Below are 19,401 nucleotides of genomic sequence, written 5' to 3' on the forward strand. Positions count from 1 at the left end.
GGTCTGAGGCGGTGATTTAACAATAACATCAGAGTCACCAGCATTAGCCGCAGCTCACCTCTCTCCTCCACGTGGTGGATCTTGCGCATGTGCTTCCTGCACAGCAGGTTGGTGCGGAAACCTTCGCCGCACAACGCACACTTGAATGACTTGACGTGGATGACCATGTGACGGTTCAGGCTACCGTTGGTGGTGAACAGGGCGCTGCACGCGTTGCATTTGAACGGCTTCACCCCTGCACACGAGAAGAGCAGAAGAGACGAGGCTGATTAGTGGATTAAGGATGTGCAGGCGTGTGTGTCTGTGTTTTACCCGTGTGTGTGTGTATGATTTACCTGTGTGTGTTTGTGTGTGGCGTGTGTGTTTTTGTGTCTTACCTGTGTGTGTGCATGTTTTAACTGTGTGTGTGTGTGTGTATGTAGTTGTGTGTGTGTGTGTGTGTGTTCGTCCAAGCATGTGATGGTGTGTCTTTCCTGTGTGTGCATGTTCTACTGCGTGTGTGTTCGTTTCTTTGTGTGTGCGTTCGTGCGCTTCTGCATGTGTTTGTGTGTCTTGCCTGTGTTTGTGAGTGCGTTTGTTTGCATGTGCATGTATTTGTGGGTTTAACCGTGTGTGTGCGTGTCTGTGTGAGTGCGTGTGAGTGCATGTGTTTGTATGTCTTACCCGTGTGTGTGTTCAGGTGGGACTTGAGCACCCCGGCAGACACGAAGGCGCGCTCACAGATCTGGCACTTGTAGGGTTTCTCCCCGGTGTGGGAGCGGACATGTTGCTTCAGGTGGCTGGACTTCTTGAAGCCCTTGTTACACCAACTGCATCTGAGGAGTGGGTGGTGGGGTAGGGGGTTAGATTGCTGCAGTTGTTGTTGTTGTTGTTGTTGTTGTTGTTGTTGTTGTTGTTGTTGTTGTTGTTGGGGGGGGGGGGGGGTTGAACCACACTGTCTGCAGTCTACTTGCTACCTACCTGCAATTTAGTGGAATTGACTGGCCAAGATAAACAGTTTGAATATGTTAAATTATTCAAGCTTGCAGATGGTCTAATCTGTCCGCCGGTGCCTGGTGGCAGATGTCCCTGTTAGACCTGTGGGCATCCATGAGCAAGACGCCCCCTGACCCCTACCTGCTTCCAGAAACAATGCCCTGTACTGTAATGAAAGTCTCTTCTTGGCTGGAAGTGCCTGCTAAATGTGACTGAATAATGAACAGCAAAAGAGTGGTTGTCCTTCACGGTCCGCATTGACCAATTTGGTGGACCAATCGTGAATGCAGTTATTCATGGTAGTTTAGAATTACACTCAATACATGAATCAAACCCCCAATATATACACCTCTTCTCAGCTCAGGGGATGAAGAAAAAAACACAGTGAAAAAGGATTTATTTTCACGAGTCACCAAACAAAAGTACTACACACACGCGCACAGACGCAGAAACACACACACACACACACACACACACACACACAATGACTCTCAGGCGAGTGGTTATTTAGCAGCTCCTCTAATGTTGAAACGCTGCTTTGTAGGCCGGGTTGGCTCTAAAGGAGCACGGTTGAGGGAGGCTTGTCTCCCACTAGCATCCGAGCCGGCAGAACTCAGGCGCTGCTCTCAAAGTCTGTGTATTTACAGTTGGTGAGATGGGCAAATCAAAGGGCAGAACTATCCTCTGAAGGACACCATGGAGGCTGTGAATGTACCAAACTGCGACCCAAAACGTACCAAAAACGCAGCCGCTTTTAACTGCAACAGGAAATTGTGAAGATAGGTGGGTCCTAATCATTAATTTTTACGTAAAAATGCATCGCTAAGGGGCAGGAGGCCGGCGTTTGTGGAAGACATCAAAGGGGTCGTTGTTCTTTGCTAAAGTCCCTGACCTCCTCTTTCCATTCTCCTTCAGTCTTTCATATGTTAAGAGGGTTTCATCCTGGCGGGAAGAGCGCAAACAATCCAGAGAGAAAGAGGCGCGAGGGGGGGGGGGGGGGGTTTCTGATCGAGCCCTCCTATTGTGCTCTCTCAGCGGGCTGACTGCCTCGTGACCTACCAAACACAGGCACCGTACTACCACTATCATCAAACACATGATCACAAGCGACGCAATTAACTGAGTAATGGTTCCTTTTAAGACTCTGTATCATTCCCTTCTTAAGATAGGGAAGGAACAACAAGAACAGACCGAGAGATGGTGGAAAACTGCATAATGTATGAGGGCTGACCCTGGCCGCTTCGGAGGACTGCTCTAAAAGATAACCGAGGGAGACCAAGACTATTTGGTGGTGTATTTTAGGTTTGTTGTTGTTTTTTTTCTCCTCAGGTAAGATAGTAGCAGATCAAATCACATCAAATAATCTTTAGTTTTTTTCCCAGGGGAACCTCAAATGATCTGTTATCGCCCCTCAAAAGAACGAATGCAACAACAGAAATATGCTCCCCCGCTGATATTAGATAATGCTCTATCCCAGAGTGTTTGGAGTAAAGCACTCGTACAAAAACAAGCTACGGTACCAAAAGGTGTGTTCTCATACACACACATGCATGCACACCACCACACACACGCACACTCACGCTGTCACGCGCACACACACACACACACACACACACAAAAGCATTCGCACACACACACACACGCACACACACACACACAGACGCACACACACACACACACACACACACACACACACACACACATGCATAGACATAGACACGCACAAAAGCATTCGCGCACACACACACACACACACACACACACGCACACACACGCACACGCACAAACACGCACAAACACGCACACACCCACCTGTAGGCTCTCTTGCTGTTGTCCTCTTCCTCCTGGTAGTCCTGCGACTCGGTCAGCTGCAGCTCCGTTTGGTCGCTCTGCTGGAGCAGCTCAGCTGTCTGCACCATCAACAACAACAACAACACACCGGGAAGGACTTTGAGACCAAACGAGACATGACAAGACAAATAACAGACTTCACAAATAACAGCCATTTGTTTCTTGGTATGCGTGTGTGGGTGTGAGTGCATGCGTGTGTAATTCTGCCTGTGTGTATCCACAGCCATCGGCTTGTCGTTGCGTTTTCTCATATTGTCCTGGTCGTCCCGTCAACATGTGCTCTCACCCTACAAACCTGCCATCACAGACACTTTCATGGATGGAGGAATACAGGAATAATGCATGAAGGTAGGGCCCTCGCCAAGGGGAAGTGGGGACGGGGGGACTCACCACCTCTGAGCTGGTCACATGGAGCAGGTTCTGGGGGTGGTAGCTTGACGACAGGGCCTGGGACTCCAGCGTGCTGGAGTCCTGGAGCTGTTGGACATTGGAGAAGTGGGGCTGCTGAGTATAGCCCTCGGTGATGGTGAAGCCTGGAAGGAGGAGGAAACGCAGAACCTCAGACAAACCAACTGACCAGAGCTGGATCAAAGTGTCGGCCATCGCTCTAGCTGTGATTGTTCTTGCTGAATAATACGCTGTGATTGAGGCTAAACATTATGTTTTGGAACGTACAGCACAACATGCGTGTGTAAGTGAGACAGAGAGAGAGACAGAGAGTGTGTGTGTGAGTGAGTGAGTGAGTGAGTGAGTGAGTGAGTGAGTGTGTGAGTGTGTGTGTACCTTGCGTGAGAGCTTGCTGGTCATAGGTTGGCTGAGGAAGCGTTTGAGTCTCAAACTGGCTGATGTTTTGGGGCAGAGCATGTTGATTGTTCACATAAGAATCTAGTAAAGGGACAAAGCAAGGGGGAAGGGGACGCAGCAGGTTAGACTAGTACAGCTCCACATTGGGATCGATACAGAGTATATATAAAGCGGTATATAGGCTTTGGGTCCTTACACTTTCTACCATATATTCAAGCAGAAGGAAGGAGAGGATAGAGGAGAAAAAAGGAGAGGAAAGAGGAAGAGGAAGGAGAGGTAGAGTAGAGTAGAGTAAGATGAGAGGAGAGTAGAGGGAGAGTTTTGATTCTCAAATAAAAATGACATTTTAGCAGGTGAAATGACGATACAATGATCAGGTATTCATGCTGCAAGCTGCTGTATAAATTAATGTTACAAGCTGCTCAGAAAGGCCAACAAAACTTTGTTTGACTACTTTCTAAAAGCCAACTTTCCAACTAGAGATTTAATAGAAAGTCTTTCTCCTCAGGGATGCTCCCCCTGGTGCAAAGAGTAAGGACTGGCCGACTATGCATTATGTATAGCCATTAAACACACAATACAAATGAGAGATTTTGAGGGAAAAATTCCTAGAAACAATGAAATATAATAATAGCTGAGGCAACTGCCAATTGAGTGAGCTGCCTGAGTCCAACACATCTGCCAATGTCACACTGGTCTACACAACAATAAATCATTACATTCTAATTATTTATGTTTCTGTTGTTTAAAATCCATTGTGCATGCCTTCGACCCCAGCTAAAATATTCAGAGGGTCACAAATCCTGAACTGCCTCTGAATGGATGCCCCCTGATGGTACTAGGGTCTGGGGTGGTTAGGGAGGGAAAGTACGATTTGGATTGCATAGAATAAAGAAAAAAGCAGACAAAAAGCCGATGCTGAGAATGCAGACAAGGGATGGCGTCGGGATTAAACATACATATGCATTCAGTCTGGACAACAAAGAAAAAAAAGGGGGGGGGGGGGGGGGGTTTGCACTGGAAATGAACAGCACTTTGCCCACAGGGGTTTGTCCACCAGCCACTCCTTTGAGGCGCTCGAAGGGGCAAGAGCAGCAATGCTTTAACACAGCCCTTGACATTGGCGCTAGGAGGAGCAGAATCCACACGAGCTATAGCAATGTGAGCCATCGGGGGCCCGGGACTGCACTACTTTTCATGCAAATCCAATGATGCAATTAACCTTCAACATTCAAAACTCCATATGCCGTAACTATATAAGCCTTCCCCACAAGCTTTTGATTAATGAGGAAGAATAATGGTGCTCGGGATAAACCTAAGCTTACTAGCGAGCGCACACAAACACACACACACACACACACACACACACCCACACACTCACACAAACATACATAAACACACATTCACAGACTGACTGAAGGAAAGGTGAATCGCGAATACGAGAACGTCTAGAGAGAAGGATTTGGATGGGTTTATTCTGTGCTGATAATCAGACTCTCTGACTCATCGGGGTCATGACCACGAAGATTGTGAGAAGAGAAGTGTTTCCCAGAAGAGAAATGGAGTCACAGCCAGATGAAAAGGGTCGGGTTGACGGCCTTACCCTCTGTCTGTATCAGCGGCTGCTCGCTAAGCTCCGCCTCCAGAGTCACCTGCTGACCGCCGCCCACCACCTGCGCCTGGCCTAGTTCCAGCATGCCTTGCTGCTCCCCGCCCCCGGAGGCCGCCTGGCCTTCCAGGTCCTCATCTTCGATCTCCACCTGGATCTCGTGGGACACGGTGGTCCCCCCCAGGGAGTCTTCAGGGGGCTGGGGCTGCAGCTGCTGGGCCAGCTCATACCTGGGTGTCAGAAAGGGTATTTCTTGATATTTTCACCATTCAGCTCGATTTAAAATTTGACGTAAAGTGCGTTCGCGATAGATCATTCTGTTGTGACTGGGCTTAGGGGGTCTCTCTGCAATTTGTCCAGCCATCCCCGTCACCACGAACAAAAGGGGTAAAGGCAGTAAAGCAATACCGACCCAAAATGTACACGAACTGACGAGTAAACCTGGAGAGCGAATGGCGAGACTGAGCTGGCGCCAGTGGAACGATGTCCAAAAAGTTATAGATCATTGTGCTTAAAAGCGGTTGGTGTATCGCAACCAGCAGAAAATATTGCTTAATTTTTATTTTCGTATCTGGTTGCCCTCTTTGCCTGTTCCCTGCTCGACCAATTAGCGCTAAGTCGGCACAAACCTCCTCATAGAAAGGCAACACATACCTAACCACTAACCCCTGGGAGGACTTCAAGTCTTTGCATATGTGACGGTCAGCGACCGGCCAAAAGGCTGTGAACAGGCCTCCGAGAAGCGTCAGGAAGAAGAAGTGTAATTTGGCCTTCAGTTGAAACTTGGGCGCTATGGTGCAGTCAATAGGAATTGACGGCAGTGGAAGGGAGCAATCATACCATTATCTTCCCACAGAGAAGCAATCAAATCGACTCAAGTCGATGTGCTTTATACGCATTGTTTAGTTTACGCAAATCAATCCGTGCTTATGTCCACTTATCTTATATAGATTGTTATATTCTCATAGAGACTATTGCTCATTATGTAGTCATAATGAGCAATAATCAGTGTTTATTTCTTGATGAGACGGAATTGCGAGCGATTAACTTCATCAACTTTATTAATATCCAGGAGACGGCCACGGTCACTAAGCATTTAGTGTGTAGGGCTACGTCTCCAACATTAACATCCCCTTCTTACGACAACCATGGGCCCCTACAAAAATCTATCTAACAATCCAACGCCATTTGCGATTGTGCACATGGCCAGGTGTTCCCCCACACACACACACACACACACACACACACACACACACACACACCTGTGCGTCTTCATATGCTTCCTGCAGTTGGGCGAAGACTTGAAGGTCTTCTGGCAGTAGGGGCACATGTAGGGCCGCAGGTCACTGTGCGTGGTCATGTGACGCCGCAGGCTGCCGCTGGTGGTGAAGGTGGTGTCACACACCAGACACTTGTAGGCCTTGAGGCCCGAGTGGGTGCGGATGTGGGCCTTCAGCACACCGGAAGAGGCGAAGCCTCGGCTGCACTGGATGCATTTGTAGGGCCGTTCCCCTGTGTGGGACCTGGGGGGGGGGGGGGGGGGGCACACACACAAGCACACGCGCACACGCACACGCACACGCACACACACACACACACACACACACACACACACAAACTACAGATTAGTATGGGGTACCAAGCACCGCATTTCAATAACCCAACGAGAGAGAAATATTGTTTCAGAACAATGGGAAATTATCACTCAAAATGTAGACAATATGTTAACATTGTAAATGTCATGATGATAAAGCAGTAAAAAGAAACAGTCAAATCGAGATTGCACAGATGATTCATCTTTATTCGGTCATAAGATCGGCCTGCAGCATTACTACCCTTTGCTGTACAAGTAACAACTCACATCAAGCACCTATGAGAATGCTCATAACGTTTAACAACAAAAGAAAGTGATGTTAATAATGAATGGGGCAGTGTGAGTGGTAGGTGAGTAGTGTAGTGTTCCTCCCGGTTGAGGCCCAATATGTATGCTTTATGCTGTTCCTATTGTCGATCTGTAGGCCGACTAACTCTGTATGTTGCTGTGGTCATTTCATTTGGGTTTCTTCAAACGCTCCTATCAGTCCGTAGCAATGACAATCTATCCCTGCCCTGGTTTAACTGAAGATAATGTTGTGGCAGAGAGAGAGCGAGAGAAACTACAATAAAATAGGATTTCAGAACGGCCCCTCTCCCCATCAATGGAAAGGGCACGGTACTACCCGGCCTCGGCAGGAAAGAAAAACGGAAGCTTTAGCGATTTCTTTTTAAGGTTAATGTTCTGCTCTAGCCAAGATCGCCATACGAGGTCACTCACAATGAGGAAAAAAAAGGAAAATGTTTAACCTTAGCCCTGCTGGTAAGACTATTAAAGTCGGTTCTGTGTGGTCTCTGGAAGTCAAGCCATGAATGTGTGAGTGAGATAGAGATGTAATTTCCATGAAAGGGAAGCTTCATAGACAAGAGTAATACGGGCTGAATACTAATGCTAACATAGTAAAAGAAATTTTATTAAAACGCATAAAAAGTATAAAAGCATTTTAATCACTGTATTTTGATATTTGAGATCCGAATCCGACTACAGAATGAATATTACTTTCCGTAAAGCTAGACTCAAAGTTTGAATGTGTTCTCTGCCTCCTTCTCATCACATATAATTGGCTAGCTTGAATTTTTATGAGTTTACAATCATGTGTTTGCCGGAGGGGGGGAACATCTCTCCAGCCAAATGGCTCTGTTCTCATCTCTTTTGAGATCTTTCACTTTAAAAATAAAAGCCTTCCAGTGTGTTACCCTCCCCACCCCCACCCCCTTTCAAATCATGCCTCAGAAAACCATTCCATTATCTCCTCATTTGGCCCGTTGCCTTCATCGCCTCTCTCTGTCCTGACAGTGTTGAATATGGAGATGGTGATGGAAAGAGAAAGAGAGAGAGAGAGATTGAGACAGAGACACAGACAAAGAAATAGACAGATAGAGACAGAGAGACAGAGCGAGAAAGATGGACGGTTGACGATGTCAGATGTGTGGGACGCTAGATTCTGGAAAGCCTTGATTTAGACCCAGCACTTCCAGAACACCCTTCAAGACATTCTTTGACATTGATTGATTGATTGTCTTAAACCTACACTGTTTACTGCGTTGTTTACTGTAGGAGTGCGAAGAGGTAGCCTCCTGAGACCATTTCTGAGTTAGCATGTGCCTGAGGAGAGTTTAGCAACCAAAAATTTTTTATCCAAAATGGATTATGTTCTCAGAGGAGAATAGGTATTTGCTTTACTTCCCAAAATCTTTTGCAAGAGTGCAGGAAACACACGAGTCCCTCTGATGAAGAGGGATGAAGAGAAAAACGGAAGGCTGTGGCAATATTTCAAAAACACAATTGCTGCCTAGCCAAGACCAGGGGCAAATATCAGGATTATATCACAAGGCTGGTGATGAGGGGGAGAAAAATGAAAAGCTAAAGATCTTGAACACACTGCACCTGACGTGCTGTTTGAGGTGGCTGGACTTCTTGTAGGCCTTGCTGCAGAACTGACACTTGTATGGCCGGTCTATGCCAACCATCTCCAGGTACTGCTGCAGGCCCAGGCGAGCGCTCTGCGACGTGGCCAGCCCTGCACGACGCAAGACAGAAGACACAAAGGAAATTAAACAGCACTAAACCCAAAATAAGGACATTTCAACGTATGATTGATTTCTTCATTCTTACTATCATTATTGCTATTATTGTATTTAATATGGCTACTATCCTTATAATCCTGATTATTGTTTTTTTTATTATGTCGCTCCCTATGAAGGGGTACGGTAGTATATTGGCAAGGGTGTTCCTCTACCAACCGATAAGTTCTGGGTTCGATCCCCAATGTCCAGCTGCTTCCTAACAACATGTACCCATGTTAAATTGACAGAAGTGTCTTGACATGTGCCCAAATTGACTCAAAGTGGACAGGAATGTCTCGACATGTACCAAAATTGACCTTAAATAGACAGAAGTGTCATGACATGTTCCCAAATTGAACGTAAGAGGACAGAAGTGTTCTTGACATGTACCCAAATGGACTCACCCAGGTCTGTGATGAGAATGGGTTCCTGCAGGGGGATGTCTGATAGGGGGAGGTTGTTCTTGGATGCCTTGGCTTTGTTAGCTTTGCGGGGGAATTTGTGTTTCTTCTGCTGCAGGCTCTTAAAGTGCGAGGCGACGTGCGTTTTCCGGTGGCCCGAAGTTCGGAAGAACTTGTCGCAGTGAGGACACTTGAATGGCCGCACGCCTTGAGAAGAATATAAAACAATGAGCACATCATATCAATAAACAAATGCTGCCTCGTTTCTTGGAACAAGACAATGGGACGTGGCGCACACTCGGAGGGAATACAACAATCACACAATGACATTAGATCTATAACCAAATGCTGCTTTGTTTCTTGGAACAAGACAACTGCAATTGAGACATGATGGAATATAACTTTTCAAGGTATAATATTAGGAATGTGCGATATTATAAGCTATGCAATATCGTGCCTGGGGAGCCGGGTCTAGAGACAAAAATTGCAGTGTTGCAAAATAAGACGATGGCTTGGCGATACATTTGCTCACTCTGTCAGGTTGTTGATAGGTTGTTGCCTGAAGTATTTTAATTGTAGCATGAGCCAACACTAATTTCCCCATGGGACAATTAGGGTATTGAGTTGATTGAAGAGATGTGGGGAAAGAAAAAAAAGTGTCTGGATGACTTAATCAAACATTCAGTTAAATCCATATTGCAGTGACGTCCTCATTGGTGCACTTTGATTACTTCCTCTGCATCGATCCTTTAAATTATGTACGTTGTGCTTATTAATTCCCGGAAGAGCCAATGAAAAGAAGTTATGGAAGGCAAACGTTTGAACAATGCCAACTAGAAAACACATTATACGAGTATGAAACACTAAGCAAAACCCCCAGGAAAAGCCACCATATGGAGTAACATATTTTTTTTCGAAACCAGTTATGTTGACAGATGATAGTGGCGGTGGTTATGGATAGTGGCGGTGGTAATGGATCGGTAATTGTCGTGGGGTGTTATGGCTTCTTTTCTTCCTATAATTTCCTCCATTATTTCACAGGAAATCAGACTCGGTGACAAAACATTTCAAACACTGGGGGAATCATTACATCTCAGAGGTCTTGCATCAGTTACGCGTGTGGCAACAAACCCTGCCTGTGGGTTAACACGGATAAGCTAAAAATAAACAAAACATGGGATGTGTTCTTCGCTGTGCGGAATGCTCTTTGTTTTGCGATAAGAAGATGATGCTCTCGGTAATGATGAACACAACAAATTACCGACCTTGAAAAAAAGAAAAGAACAAAACAAAACAATATTCTTGGCAAGGGGTTTTTAATTTAGTTTCTTCAAGTAGCCCTCAGCACCCAGCAGGCATTTATGCTGGGGGTTTGAGGCGTCCGACCCAAAGAAAACCAACGACAACCAATAAAGGTCATCTTATGTAAAGCGACGGCAAAATTGTTTAAACCGTTTTCATTGTGGAATCGGGAAAGGGAGTCATTATCGCCGTGCATCCAATTAAAAAACGACGTGTGCATAGAAATTACCGTGACCCATTATATTGAACGAGAGGCATGCCATATTTGGCAAATAATTAGAGCACAAGTATATACGCTTAAGTTCACTTTGTTCTCAAGAACAACGGCCTCAAGCAAAGAAAAACGGTAATCAAACATATGAATGCAAATGAGAGGCTCTGGTTGATGGCCATTGTGCCAGTGAAAGCCATTGTTTTCCTGCCTATATAATTCACTCAGCTCCGCTGAGTATGAGGGCAACAACAAGTCTCACCGCAGCGTTTTGAGGCTGCAAATAACACAGACCCACTACCCGTTAGTGTCTCCATACACAATGTGGTTCATGCTGCCGTGTAATAACCATTGGCAACAAAAGGTTTCAGGAAATGGCAGACACTTTCGAGCGCATCTGCTCGTTGGTAGTCAAAGAGCAGAGGTTTATTTTACGATGCTTAGCCAGAGCTAGGGATCCGTCCACAATCTGCTCTGCATTAAAGTTGCTGTTAATGCCACAAATTATGGATCGAGTCGAGTCAGGTTATATGAGGGCCCCCAAATCTATAACTAAATAACAAAACAGAATTTGCTTTTCTTTCCCCCTACTCATCAGTGCATGTCGTCCACGCTGCCATCCAATAGGCCGCCTATCCGAGCCTCCCCACCCCTCCCCACCCAGCCATGGCTCACCTGTGTGCAGGCGCATGTGCACCTTCATGCTGCCTGAGGTGGAGAAGCACTTGAAGCAGTACTGGCACTCAAAGGCCTTGACGCCCGTGTGCGTCTTCATGTGCGCCGTGAGGGTGCTCTTGACGGCGAAAGCCCGAAAGCACTGCTTGCACTTGAAGGGCTTCTCGTGGGTGTGAATGCGGATGTGGCGCACCAGGTCGCTGGGCTTCTTGAACTCCTTGGCGCAGTAGGGGCAGCCGTGCCAGCGCACGCCGTTCTCCTCCCGGATGGAGCCTGGAGGGAGGAGCGGGAGGGTGGAGGAGGGGGAGGAGGAGGAGGAGGAGGAGGAGGAGGAGGAGGAGGAGGAGGAGGAGGAGGAGCAGGAGGTGGGTTGTAAATCGTGGCTGCCGTGTCTCATAAAGAATCAAGATGGAATCAGTGAGTCACAATATCCATTAAGAAGAGCAGCAACGATTATCGTCATAGCCGATTAATCTCATGATTGCTCCCCTCCCCTTGAATCAATCAATTAATAATTGAGTATATCAAATGTCCTGGAAAAATAGCAAAAGTTACCAGGGTCCAAAATGATGTCTTAAATGTGCTTACTTGATTTTCCCAAGCAGCCAGGAAAAACTAAACCATTCCTTTTATTATGATTTATGAACCAAATATTTGAATTAAACTGCAACATTGAGCCAAAATTGTTGCACTTAATGTTTGTAATGTAATGTAAATAAATGACTGTAATGTACTGTAATGTAAATAAATAAATGAATCAATTACCAAATCAGATAAGATAAATTTCCCAGCGATCAATCCATCAACTAATCATCCATACAATGAAGACAAAGTGAAGATATATTAGACGCGTTTAGCCATACACATAAACATATCATGGTGCAGTCAAACGGTGTCTGGATTGAAAAATGGGGTTTCCCATTCTTTGAGTGCAAAGAATGGGAATACAACTCAGACTAAAGGACTGGCGAGCCATATCCTACCTGGCATCTGTATTGGCTTTCTGAATATGCTCCTTTTCCTCTCTTTGGCCGACCTCTCCTGGCCGAGTGTCTTCTTGTTATCTGCGGTGGCGCCCTCTGTTGGCTGGCCTTGGGACTGCGCGGGGGCTCCATTGCTCTGGGTCTGGACCACGCTGAGGCCGCTGTTCTCCAGGGCTTGCTGTGGACCACATGGTTCGTATTTAAAATATGGACAAAATAGCACAGTAAGTATTTGACTAAATTCCTCATCTGTTGCTTTCACATGAGCACAACGCATGTGTTGCCATGCATTTGCAATTCTTATTTAACCCATTTGTGCCGGCTGCTGCGCGGCGCAACATTGTAACTAGTAGATACAATGTTGTGCCGCGCAGCAGCCGGCACAAATGGGTTAAATATGACAAAACAGTGACATCATTGGTGTGTTAATAATTAGGACGGTTCAATCTGCCTTCAGCGCCATAATCAACTGCAATTCAAGAGCTATTAAGGAAAAGTGTTTCCAAAAAGTTTTGAAAGGTGAAAAAAAACCTGATCTCTTGACCGTAATAGGCATGTACCCGTGTTTTCCTGGTGCTTAAACCAGCAATATCTTCATTTCTCAAATACATCCAGGTTTATTTTGGGGGTTGTTGAAAAGCTGTGTTTAAAAAGACTGAGGCATTACAGAGTAGTGAATTCACCCCAACGCCTCTCTCAGAATTACTGCCCATTGTGTCCGAGGGGCAGAGGCGCCATTCACGGCCGCTGCAGCAGCCATCTAGAGACCTTCCTGGGGAACTCTCATTACCATACCGCCGACCGATTCCACCTCCACCACTTTGAGGAGAGATTGAGCCACGGTGACGCCGAAAGAGAGGGGGAGGACGAAAATATACTCAAATAAAATACCACTTTTCCCTACAGTCTATCTCAGCACTCCACCACCAACCACGTTGATGAGGTGGATGAGAACGCTGGAAGATGTGTTCACGCTGCTGAGCTCAAACACTTCCACTCACTTTATGTGGGCTAAGCTGACAGCCACTGTGAGCGACATGCAAATTTCAGGCGTGTTTGAGAAAGAAAGTGTGTGTGAGAAAGCGTGTGCTTGAGAGAGAGTCTGTGTGTGTGTGAATGTGTAGGTGTAAATGTGTGCATGCATGTGTGAATGAAATATTACGTGCGTGCGTGCGTTTCTCTCTGTATACGTGTGCGAATGTGTGGGTGCCCTCCTGCATATGTGTATATGTGCATCTGTGCGTGTGTCCTATATGATTATGTGTGTTTTTTTGTGCGTGTGCTAAACGTGTATGTGTGTGTGTGTGTGTGTGTGTGTGTGTGTGTGTGTGTGTGTGTGTGTGTGTGTGTGTGTGTGTGTGTGTGTGTGTGCATGCATGCGTGTGTGCATGCGTGCGTCACCTGCAAGATGTCCTGGTTGATGGCGGTCTCCAGGGTCTCCAAGGGGGGCTCGGGGACCGGCTGGGGCGGAGCCGGCTCGTTGGTGACCTGCTCCGACAGCTCCAACAGTTGCTGGATGACGTCGGTCACGCCCTCCTGGCCGACCTCCGACCCCGACGCCGCCGCCTGGCACACCGCCTCCGCTTCCTGTGGGAGGAGACGCAGGGTGGTGAGGGGACAGAGAGGGGAGCCCCACCCACACAGCGGCACAGGGGCAAGTTTGCAGGAAATGACGCATGTTATTCTCTGCGTTGCTAATACTTTACTTCTGCCGTTATTTCTCCAAGGGCATTAATTATAAATATGATTATACTTTTTGATAAAGTTTATGGGCAGGGGGGTGGGGGCTAGCAGTGTTACTTCAAAAATCCAACACTTTCTGATTGAAGGTTGGAGGCTTTAAGTGGAGCATTAACATTTTGTAATTGTGAGAGTATTTGCAATAGAATATGGCAGCAGACTAAGCTTCATCGACTATTTTCCAAGAGAATAAAGAGAAAGTGTTGCGTAAGTTGCTGAATCATGATTTGGAACAAATTTGAACAAATCTAACTCTTAATTGCCTAACAGAGGCATCTGTGTTAAGCATCTCACCCAGGCATCTGGTAGATAATCTTCCAAATGTTCACGGGTTGAGGTACAGCAGGCCGAATTTGTTTTCAGTGTTTCCAATGGTTCGTATTTTCATGAACGGGAAAGGCATGCCATTTTTGTATCCACACTGGCACAACGTTTTAAACCGGCGCCATAATTCTTAATTACTATTAGGCAAATACTGCCAGAAATGACACTGAAGAAAAACCTGTGATTAAACTAGCATAACGTAAGCTACTCAAAAGAATGCATTTGTTATTTATTTATTGTTGTTTATGCTTCACAAGAGTGGCTGAACTTCAAATTAATCCACCGAGTTCATTGGAGTCTGAACTTCAAACTTGACTTCAGTCAGACTGCCTGGTAAATTGGTCTGGGGCAAGAATGACGCATGCTACTGAAAAACATTCATTATATTGGTTTCTCATGGAAATATGGGTTTGACTGATTGTTTTGTATGGAGGGGACTGTCTTTACATTCATTTCATTCAGAGAAAGAGAGAGGAGAAGAGAAAGAGTCTGTCTGCAATTCCATGTAATTGGAGCGGGTGATGGACTGTCACAATTTTTGATAATCGTGACAGTCCATCACCCGCAAATAATACAAATAAACAACACAAAATCATGGCTCGACATGAAAGATAAGCAAATATTTAGTTGTGGGGAAGGCATATAAAAAGGCCTGTTAGGTTTTGCTGTCTGTCTTCAAGGAAGGATAAATCCTACTTGTGTGGGAGCCATATAAAAAAGAAATAATCGAAAATCTCTAGGTTTATCGTCTGTGCTTTGATACTCTGTGCTCATACTGTGTTCTCACCGAGGTGCTGGAAGGCTCTTCGATCATGGAGATGTGCATTTTGCTGATGTGGGCGTTGAGGCTGCCCAGCTTCTTGAACACACAGCTGCAGTCCATACAAGGGAACAGTGGCACGCCTTTGGTCTGAGAGGGAGCACAGGAAAAAAACAGGAAGGATGGCTATTATCCTCAGTTAGCCCTGTAGCAGCAGGCCGACCCCCCAGCAGCCCCCTGCATAGTCACAAGGAGCGGCTCCATCCATCTCAGGGACATTTGGAAGGAACCCAGAGCCCCATGTTTGGCTTGATCCTTTCTTTGCATCAACATGCGAGGAACAAACAACGCCGGCTTTCCACTCTCGCATCCACTGCGTGCTGTGTTTGGTCATGAGTCGCTTCGCATATAACGTCTGACCATAATTTATTCATAAAGCCAGTGTCCTCTGAGGAAAAAGGCCATTGACGAACACTTGTGCAAATAAGATGCATTATTCAAACGGCCCTGCTGTTTGGATTTCCACTGCTAATTGAATCAACCGGCCGCCCATCATCATTGGCACTTTGCTTGGTACGACAAAAGCCCCCGTAATGCCTTGACACACTCTTCCAAATAAATGTTGTTAAATAGAAGGTCTTTGTGTGTTTGTGTGCCTTGTGTAAGGGGGGCCGTTTGTAAACAGCTTGTAATTTTTTGAGAGCACAACTGACAACTGAATTGGATATCCATTAATTTGCGTATATCTGGCTTGTTTGGTCCAGGTGGGACCAAAGACAATGGAGGAGGCCCATTGTTCATCCAACACGTTGAACACGAAACTCAGCTTGACTACCCTGCAAAGTTCATTTCATTGATGTGTTCTCTCTCTCATTTAGATTATGCTTATTCTACATGCATTTTACCAACATCTCTAGAAAATCCTGTTGGCAGGATAACAATATGCCCAGTCCGGATTTTTTTACAGGATTATTTTTTGTGGACTTTGAACTAAAAGCAACCTTTTGACAGCTTAATCTATGAGAGCAGAAGACACACTGGGAGAAACGATTGATCGTAACGTCCCTAGGGTTTCACTTAACTTTAACTGTGCTACAAGAAGATGTTTAAGTTCAAATATGTGAGCCATTAAAAATGTAAGCAAATTGTTTCATTTCTGCAGGGGTGCAAACTCATCAGGGATGAAAAAGGTGACAAGGACCCAAACCCCCTCGCGGAATATATATATATATATATATATATATATATATATATATATATATATATATATATATATATATACACACACACACACACACACACACACACACACACATATATATATATTGCATATGCTTCAATGTTATTCCAGTAAAACACAAATAAGTTGCGGCTATTTAGCTTGGATGGTTATCAACTTTCACAACCCCTTTAACTCGTCCTTGATTCTTTTCCGAACAAGGGAATGAGAAATGAAGCCAGTTCTTTGTTTTTTACTTCCGTTTATTAGAATTTGACATGGGTAACTCACAGAATAAACATTTGAAATACTTCCTACTTAACTCCCTTCCCATTTGGCTCCCCCCACCCCAACCCAGCATCCCTTGACAGAAACACAACCAAATATTTAAATAAACCTTTGTATACAATATTGAGCTACATGCAAAACTAAATAAAATAAACATGTCAGGTACACAAAAATCTCAAATCTTTTTTGCCTGTACCAGTACTTCCAGTGCCTTTTTCCGCTTTTGAGCGGTTATGTGCCTCAATTTGGCTTGCCTGTCCTCCTCCACTGCAGTCTTCCTGCTTTGCTCGCCACTGGTTGATGGCTGGCACTCAAACTCTTCCTGCCTCTCTTTTTTTTTCAACATGGCCTGTTGTCTGCGAGCCTTGTCCAATGTTCCTGCAGTGTGGATGTTCCTGCAGAGGACCTTATCGACCCTGGAGAGCTTCACATCATCTCTCTTAAACATCTGGATGGCCGTCTGACTCCTGGACCTGAGGGCACCTGTTGTCTGGATAGCATTGTAGGTTGCCATGCTCATTTTGGTGCTTTTGTTGGTTATTATGTCTCCCATGGCACTGAATGATGATTCTACCATGGGTCCGTGGAAAATGGAGAGAGCCCCTCGAACCACATGGTTTAGGCCAGTGTCCATCACTTTTGCCCACCAGTTCACCATGTTGTCACCATCGCTGTACAGGGGAAGGGTAGAATCCACATTGAATTTCACCACTTCCAGTGGCACGTCACACTGGGGTGGCACCAAGTGGCCCATCATCCCTGGCCCTGACAGCCGCTTCAGCAGTATTCCAGTCTCTGAGTGGCCTCTTACCAATGGGTCCAGAGCAGACAGTGCCTGTAGGGTCCTGCTGTTCAGTGGCAGCTTTTTCTGCATGTAGGCTGCTGTTGACATGTATGCAGTCTTCACTGTGTCGAGAAACTGCAGCACAATCGGATGACTTGGATTTTCTGCCTTGAGTTTCTCAGCCACCGGTCCGACATAAAACTCCCTGAGAGGCAGCATTTTGTCCCTGAACTCCATCTCCATGAGCTTCTTCGGTGTGGTGTGAAGATGCTCAGCCTTGACAAAGCATGCCATGAAGTTGGTGACCACTCCAAGCTGCTTGTCATGCAGTTTGTGGACAAGGGTTTGGCTACCCTGGAACACCATCACATACTCCTTGAGGATTGGAAGGACACCAAGGTAAGCGCTCAGCTGGAGGTAAGTGTTGAGACTCTCGAACCAGAGTTTCTTCACCACCCTCTCTTTTCTGTCCTTACCAACCTGTGTCATTCCTTTTTTGGAGAGATCCTGGTGGAAATAGTTGATCCTGGCCTTTGCCCGCTCACCAACACTATGGCCCTTGTAGATCTCCTGTAGGACTTCTTCGTAGAGGGTCTGGTCTGACTTGCTAAGGAATCCATAGTAGAGCACCTTGTATGCCGGCAACATTCGGCGAGTGCTGATCCCCACATCATAAACCGACAGCCACCGATGTGCCACAAACCGTTGTGGGATCGTTCCCTGAATGCCCATAAACTCACAGATCTCAATCAGGTATTTCGACTGGTCTGAAGCCCACTGGTGGTCTGTGTGTAGGTCAGAAAACAGAAAAATTGAGAAAGTGGAAACACATATTCTACTCCCTTTACATTGCTCTTAGAGTCTAGCTTCAGCCAGGACCAGGACCATTTGCACCTTACTCCTGCCTCTAGTTGAGCCACAGTAATGGCATCCTCCTCCTCAAAATCTCTCATTCTGAAAACAAACTGAAGTGGGAGAGTGGCGAATTTGCTAGCTAGGCTTTCATACTTAGAACAACTAAAACGTGCTTTACATTGCAATAAACAGGCATATTATAAAACAGTTAAGGTATAAAAAGGCATTTTAAATATTGGCTAGCTAACTACGTTGGCAAGCCAAAAGAAAAAAAACTAACTTGACAAGGTAACCTGCATAATTACTTATTGTATTGTATATAATATACAGATTGCTTACCGTAAAACAAGAGCAGCTTCCTTAAGTGTTGTAAGGTTGTCTCGCTGGACAGCCGGCATGAAGGACCGTTGTGAACAATTTTTTCTAAATTTTTGCTAACGGGACGTAACGGTGCGTTTCAACGCGTAATTCCGCCTCGTCATCATTAAACAAAAGTCATTATGAAACGCAAAAAACAAATAATGATCAAATAAAATACATATAAGTATGTATCTACTGATCTGTGCTTTAAATGTCATTTTTATATGATTACAATGATCCCAAACATTTTAATAATCAAAATCGCTGAATTTGACCATGTCCTGTTCATACAGAGAGGAGACTCGCGAGATGAGGCAGCGACAATCCCTCACACACTGGGTTGAGCGCATGCCTTTTGCTTTCTCACTGTTTGTCATCCCTGAAATATTGGTATTTTATTTTACAATTTATATTTGTATTTTATTATGTCGTTTGTATCCATAGAATAGGTAGTGTATTTCACGTATGTGTAGAAGCTATTTAGACATAAAACCACAGTGAAAAAGCATGGAAGGCATACCTAACCTCTGCCTCACTGAAGGGGGCTGGCGAGAGCCTGGAAAATGGACTTCCCTTCCAGTGAAGGTATAAATAATGGGA

The 19,401-nt window shown here is 45.5% G+C and overlaps 1 protein-coding gene across 3 annotated transcripts in view; it reads right to left on the reverse strand.

Moving 5' to 3' along the window:
• Window positions 1-19,401, reverse strand: part of znf236 (zinc finger protein 236) — a 51,783-nt gene that overhangs the window by 23,857 nt on the left and 8,525 nt on the right. For all 3 annotated transcript variants that reach the window (XM_079729204.1, XM_079729205.1, XM_079729203.1), the window contains exons 7-19: window positions 15,323-15,445; window positions 13,873-14,058; window positions 12,472-12,649; window positions 11,489-11,761; window positions 9,304-9,507; window positions 8,721-8,853; window positions 6,502-6,762; window positions 5,234-5,469; window positions 3,610-3,711; window positions 3,217-3,359; window positions 2,788-2,885; window positions 664-815; window positions 59-235 (exon numbers count right to left, since the gene is read on the reverse strand). In XM_079729204.1, the coding sequence (XP_079585330.1) occupies window positions 59-235; window positions 664-815; window positions 2,788-2,885; window positions 3,217-3,359; window positions 3,610-3,711; window positions 5,234-5,469; window positions 6,502-6,762; window positions 8,721-8,853; window positions 9,304-9,507; window positions 11,489-11,761; window positions 12,472-12,649; window positions 13,873-14,058; window positions 15,323-15,445 (2,266 nt within the window). The remainder of the gene's footprint in view (window positions 1-58; window positions 236-663; window positions 816-2,787; window positions 2,886-3,216; window positions 3,360-3,609; window positions 3,712-5,233; window positions 5,470-6,501; window positions 6,763-8,720; window positions 8,854-9,303; window positions 9,508-11,488; window positions 11,762-12,471; window positions 12,650-13,872; window positions 14,059-15,322; window positions 15,446-19,401) is intronic.

This window comes from Pollachius pollachius (assembly GCF_949987615.1).
Source record: "Pollachius pollachius genome assembly, chromosome: 1".
NCBI classification, from domain to species: domain Eukaryota; kingdom Metazoa; phylum Chordata; class Actinopteri; order Gadiformes; family Gadidae; genus Pollachius; species Pollachius pollachius.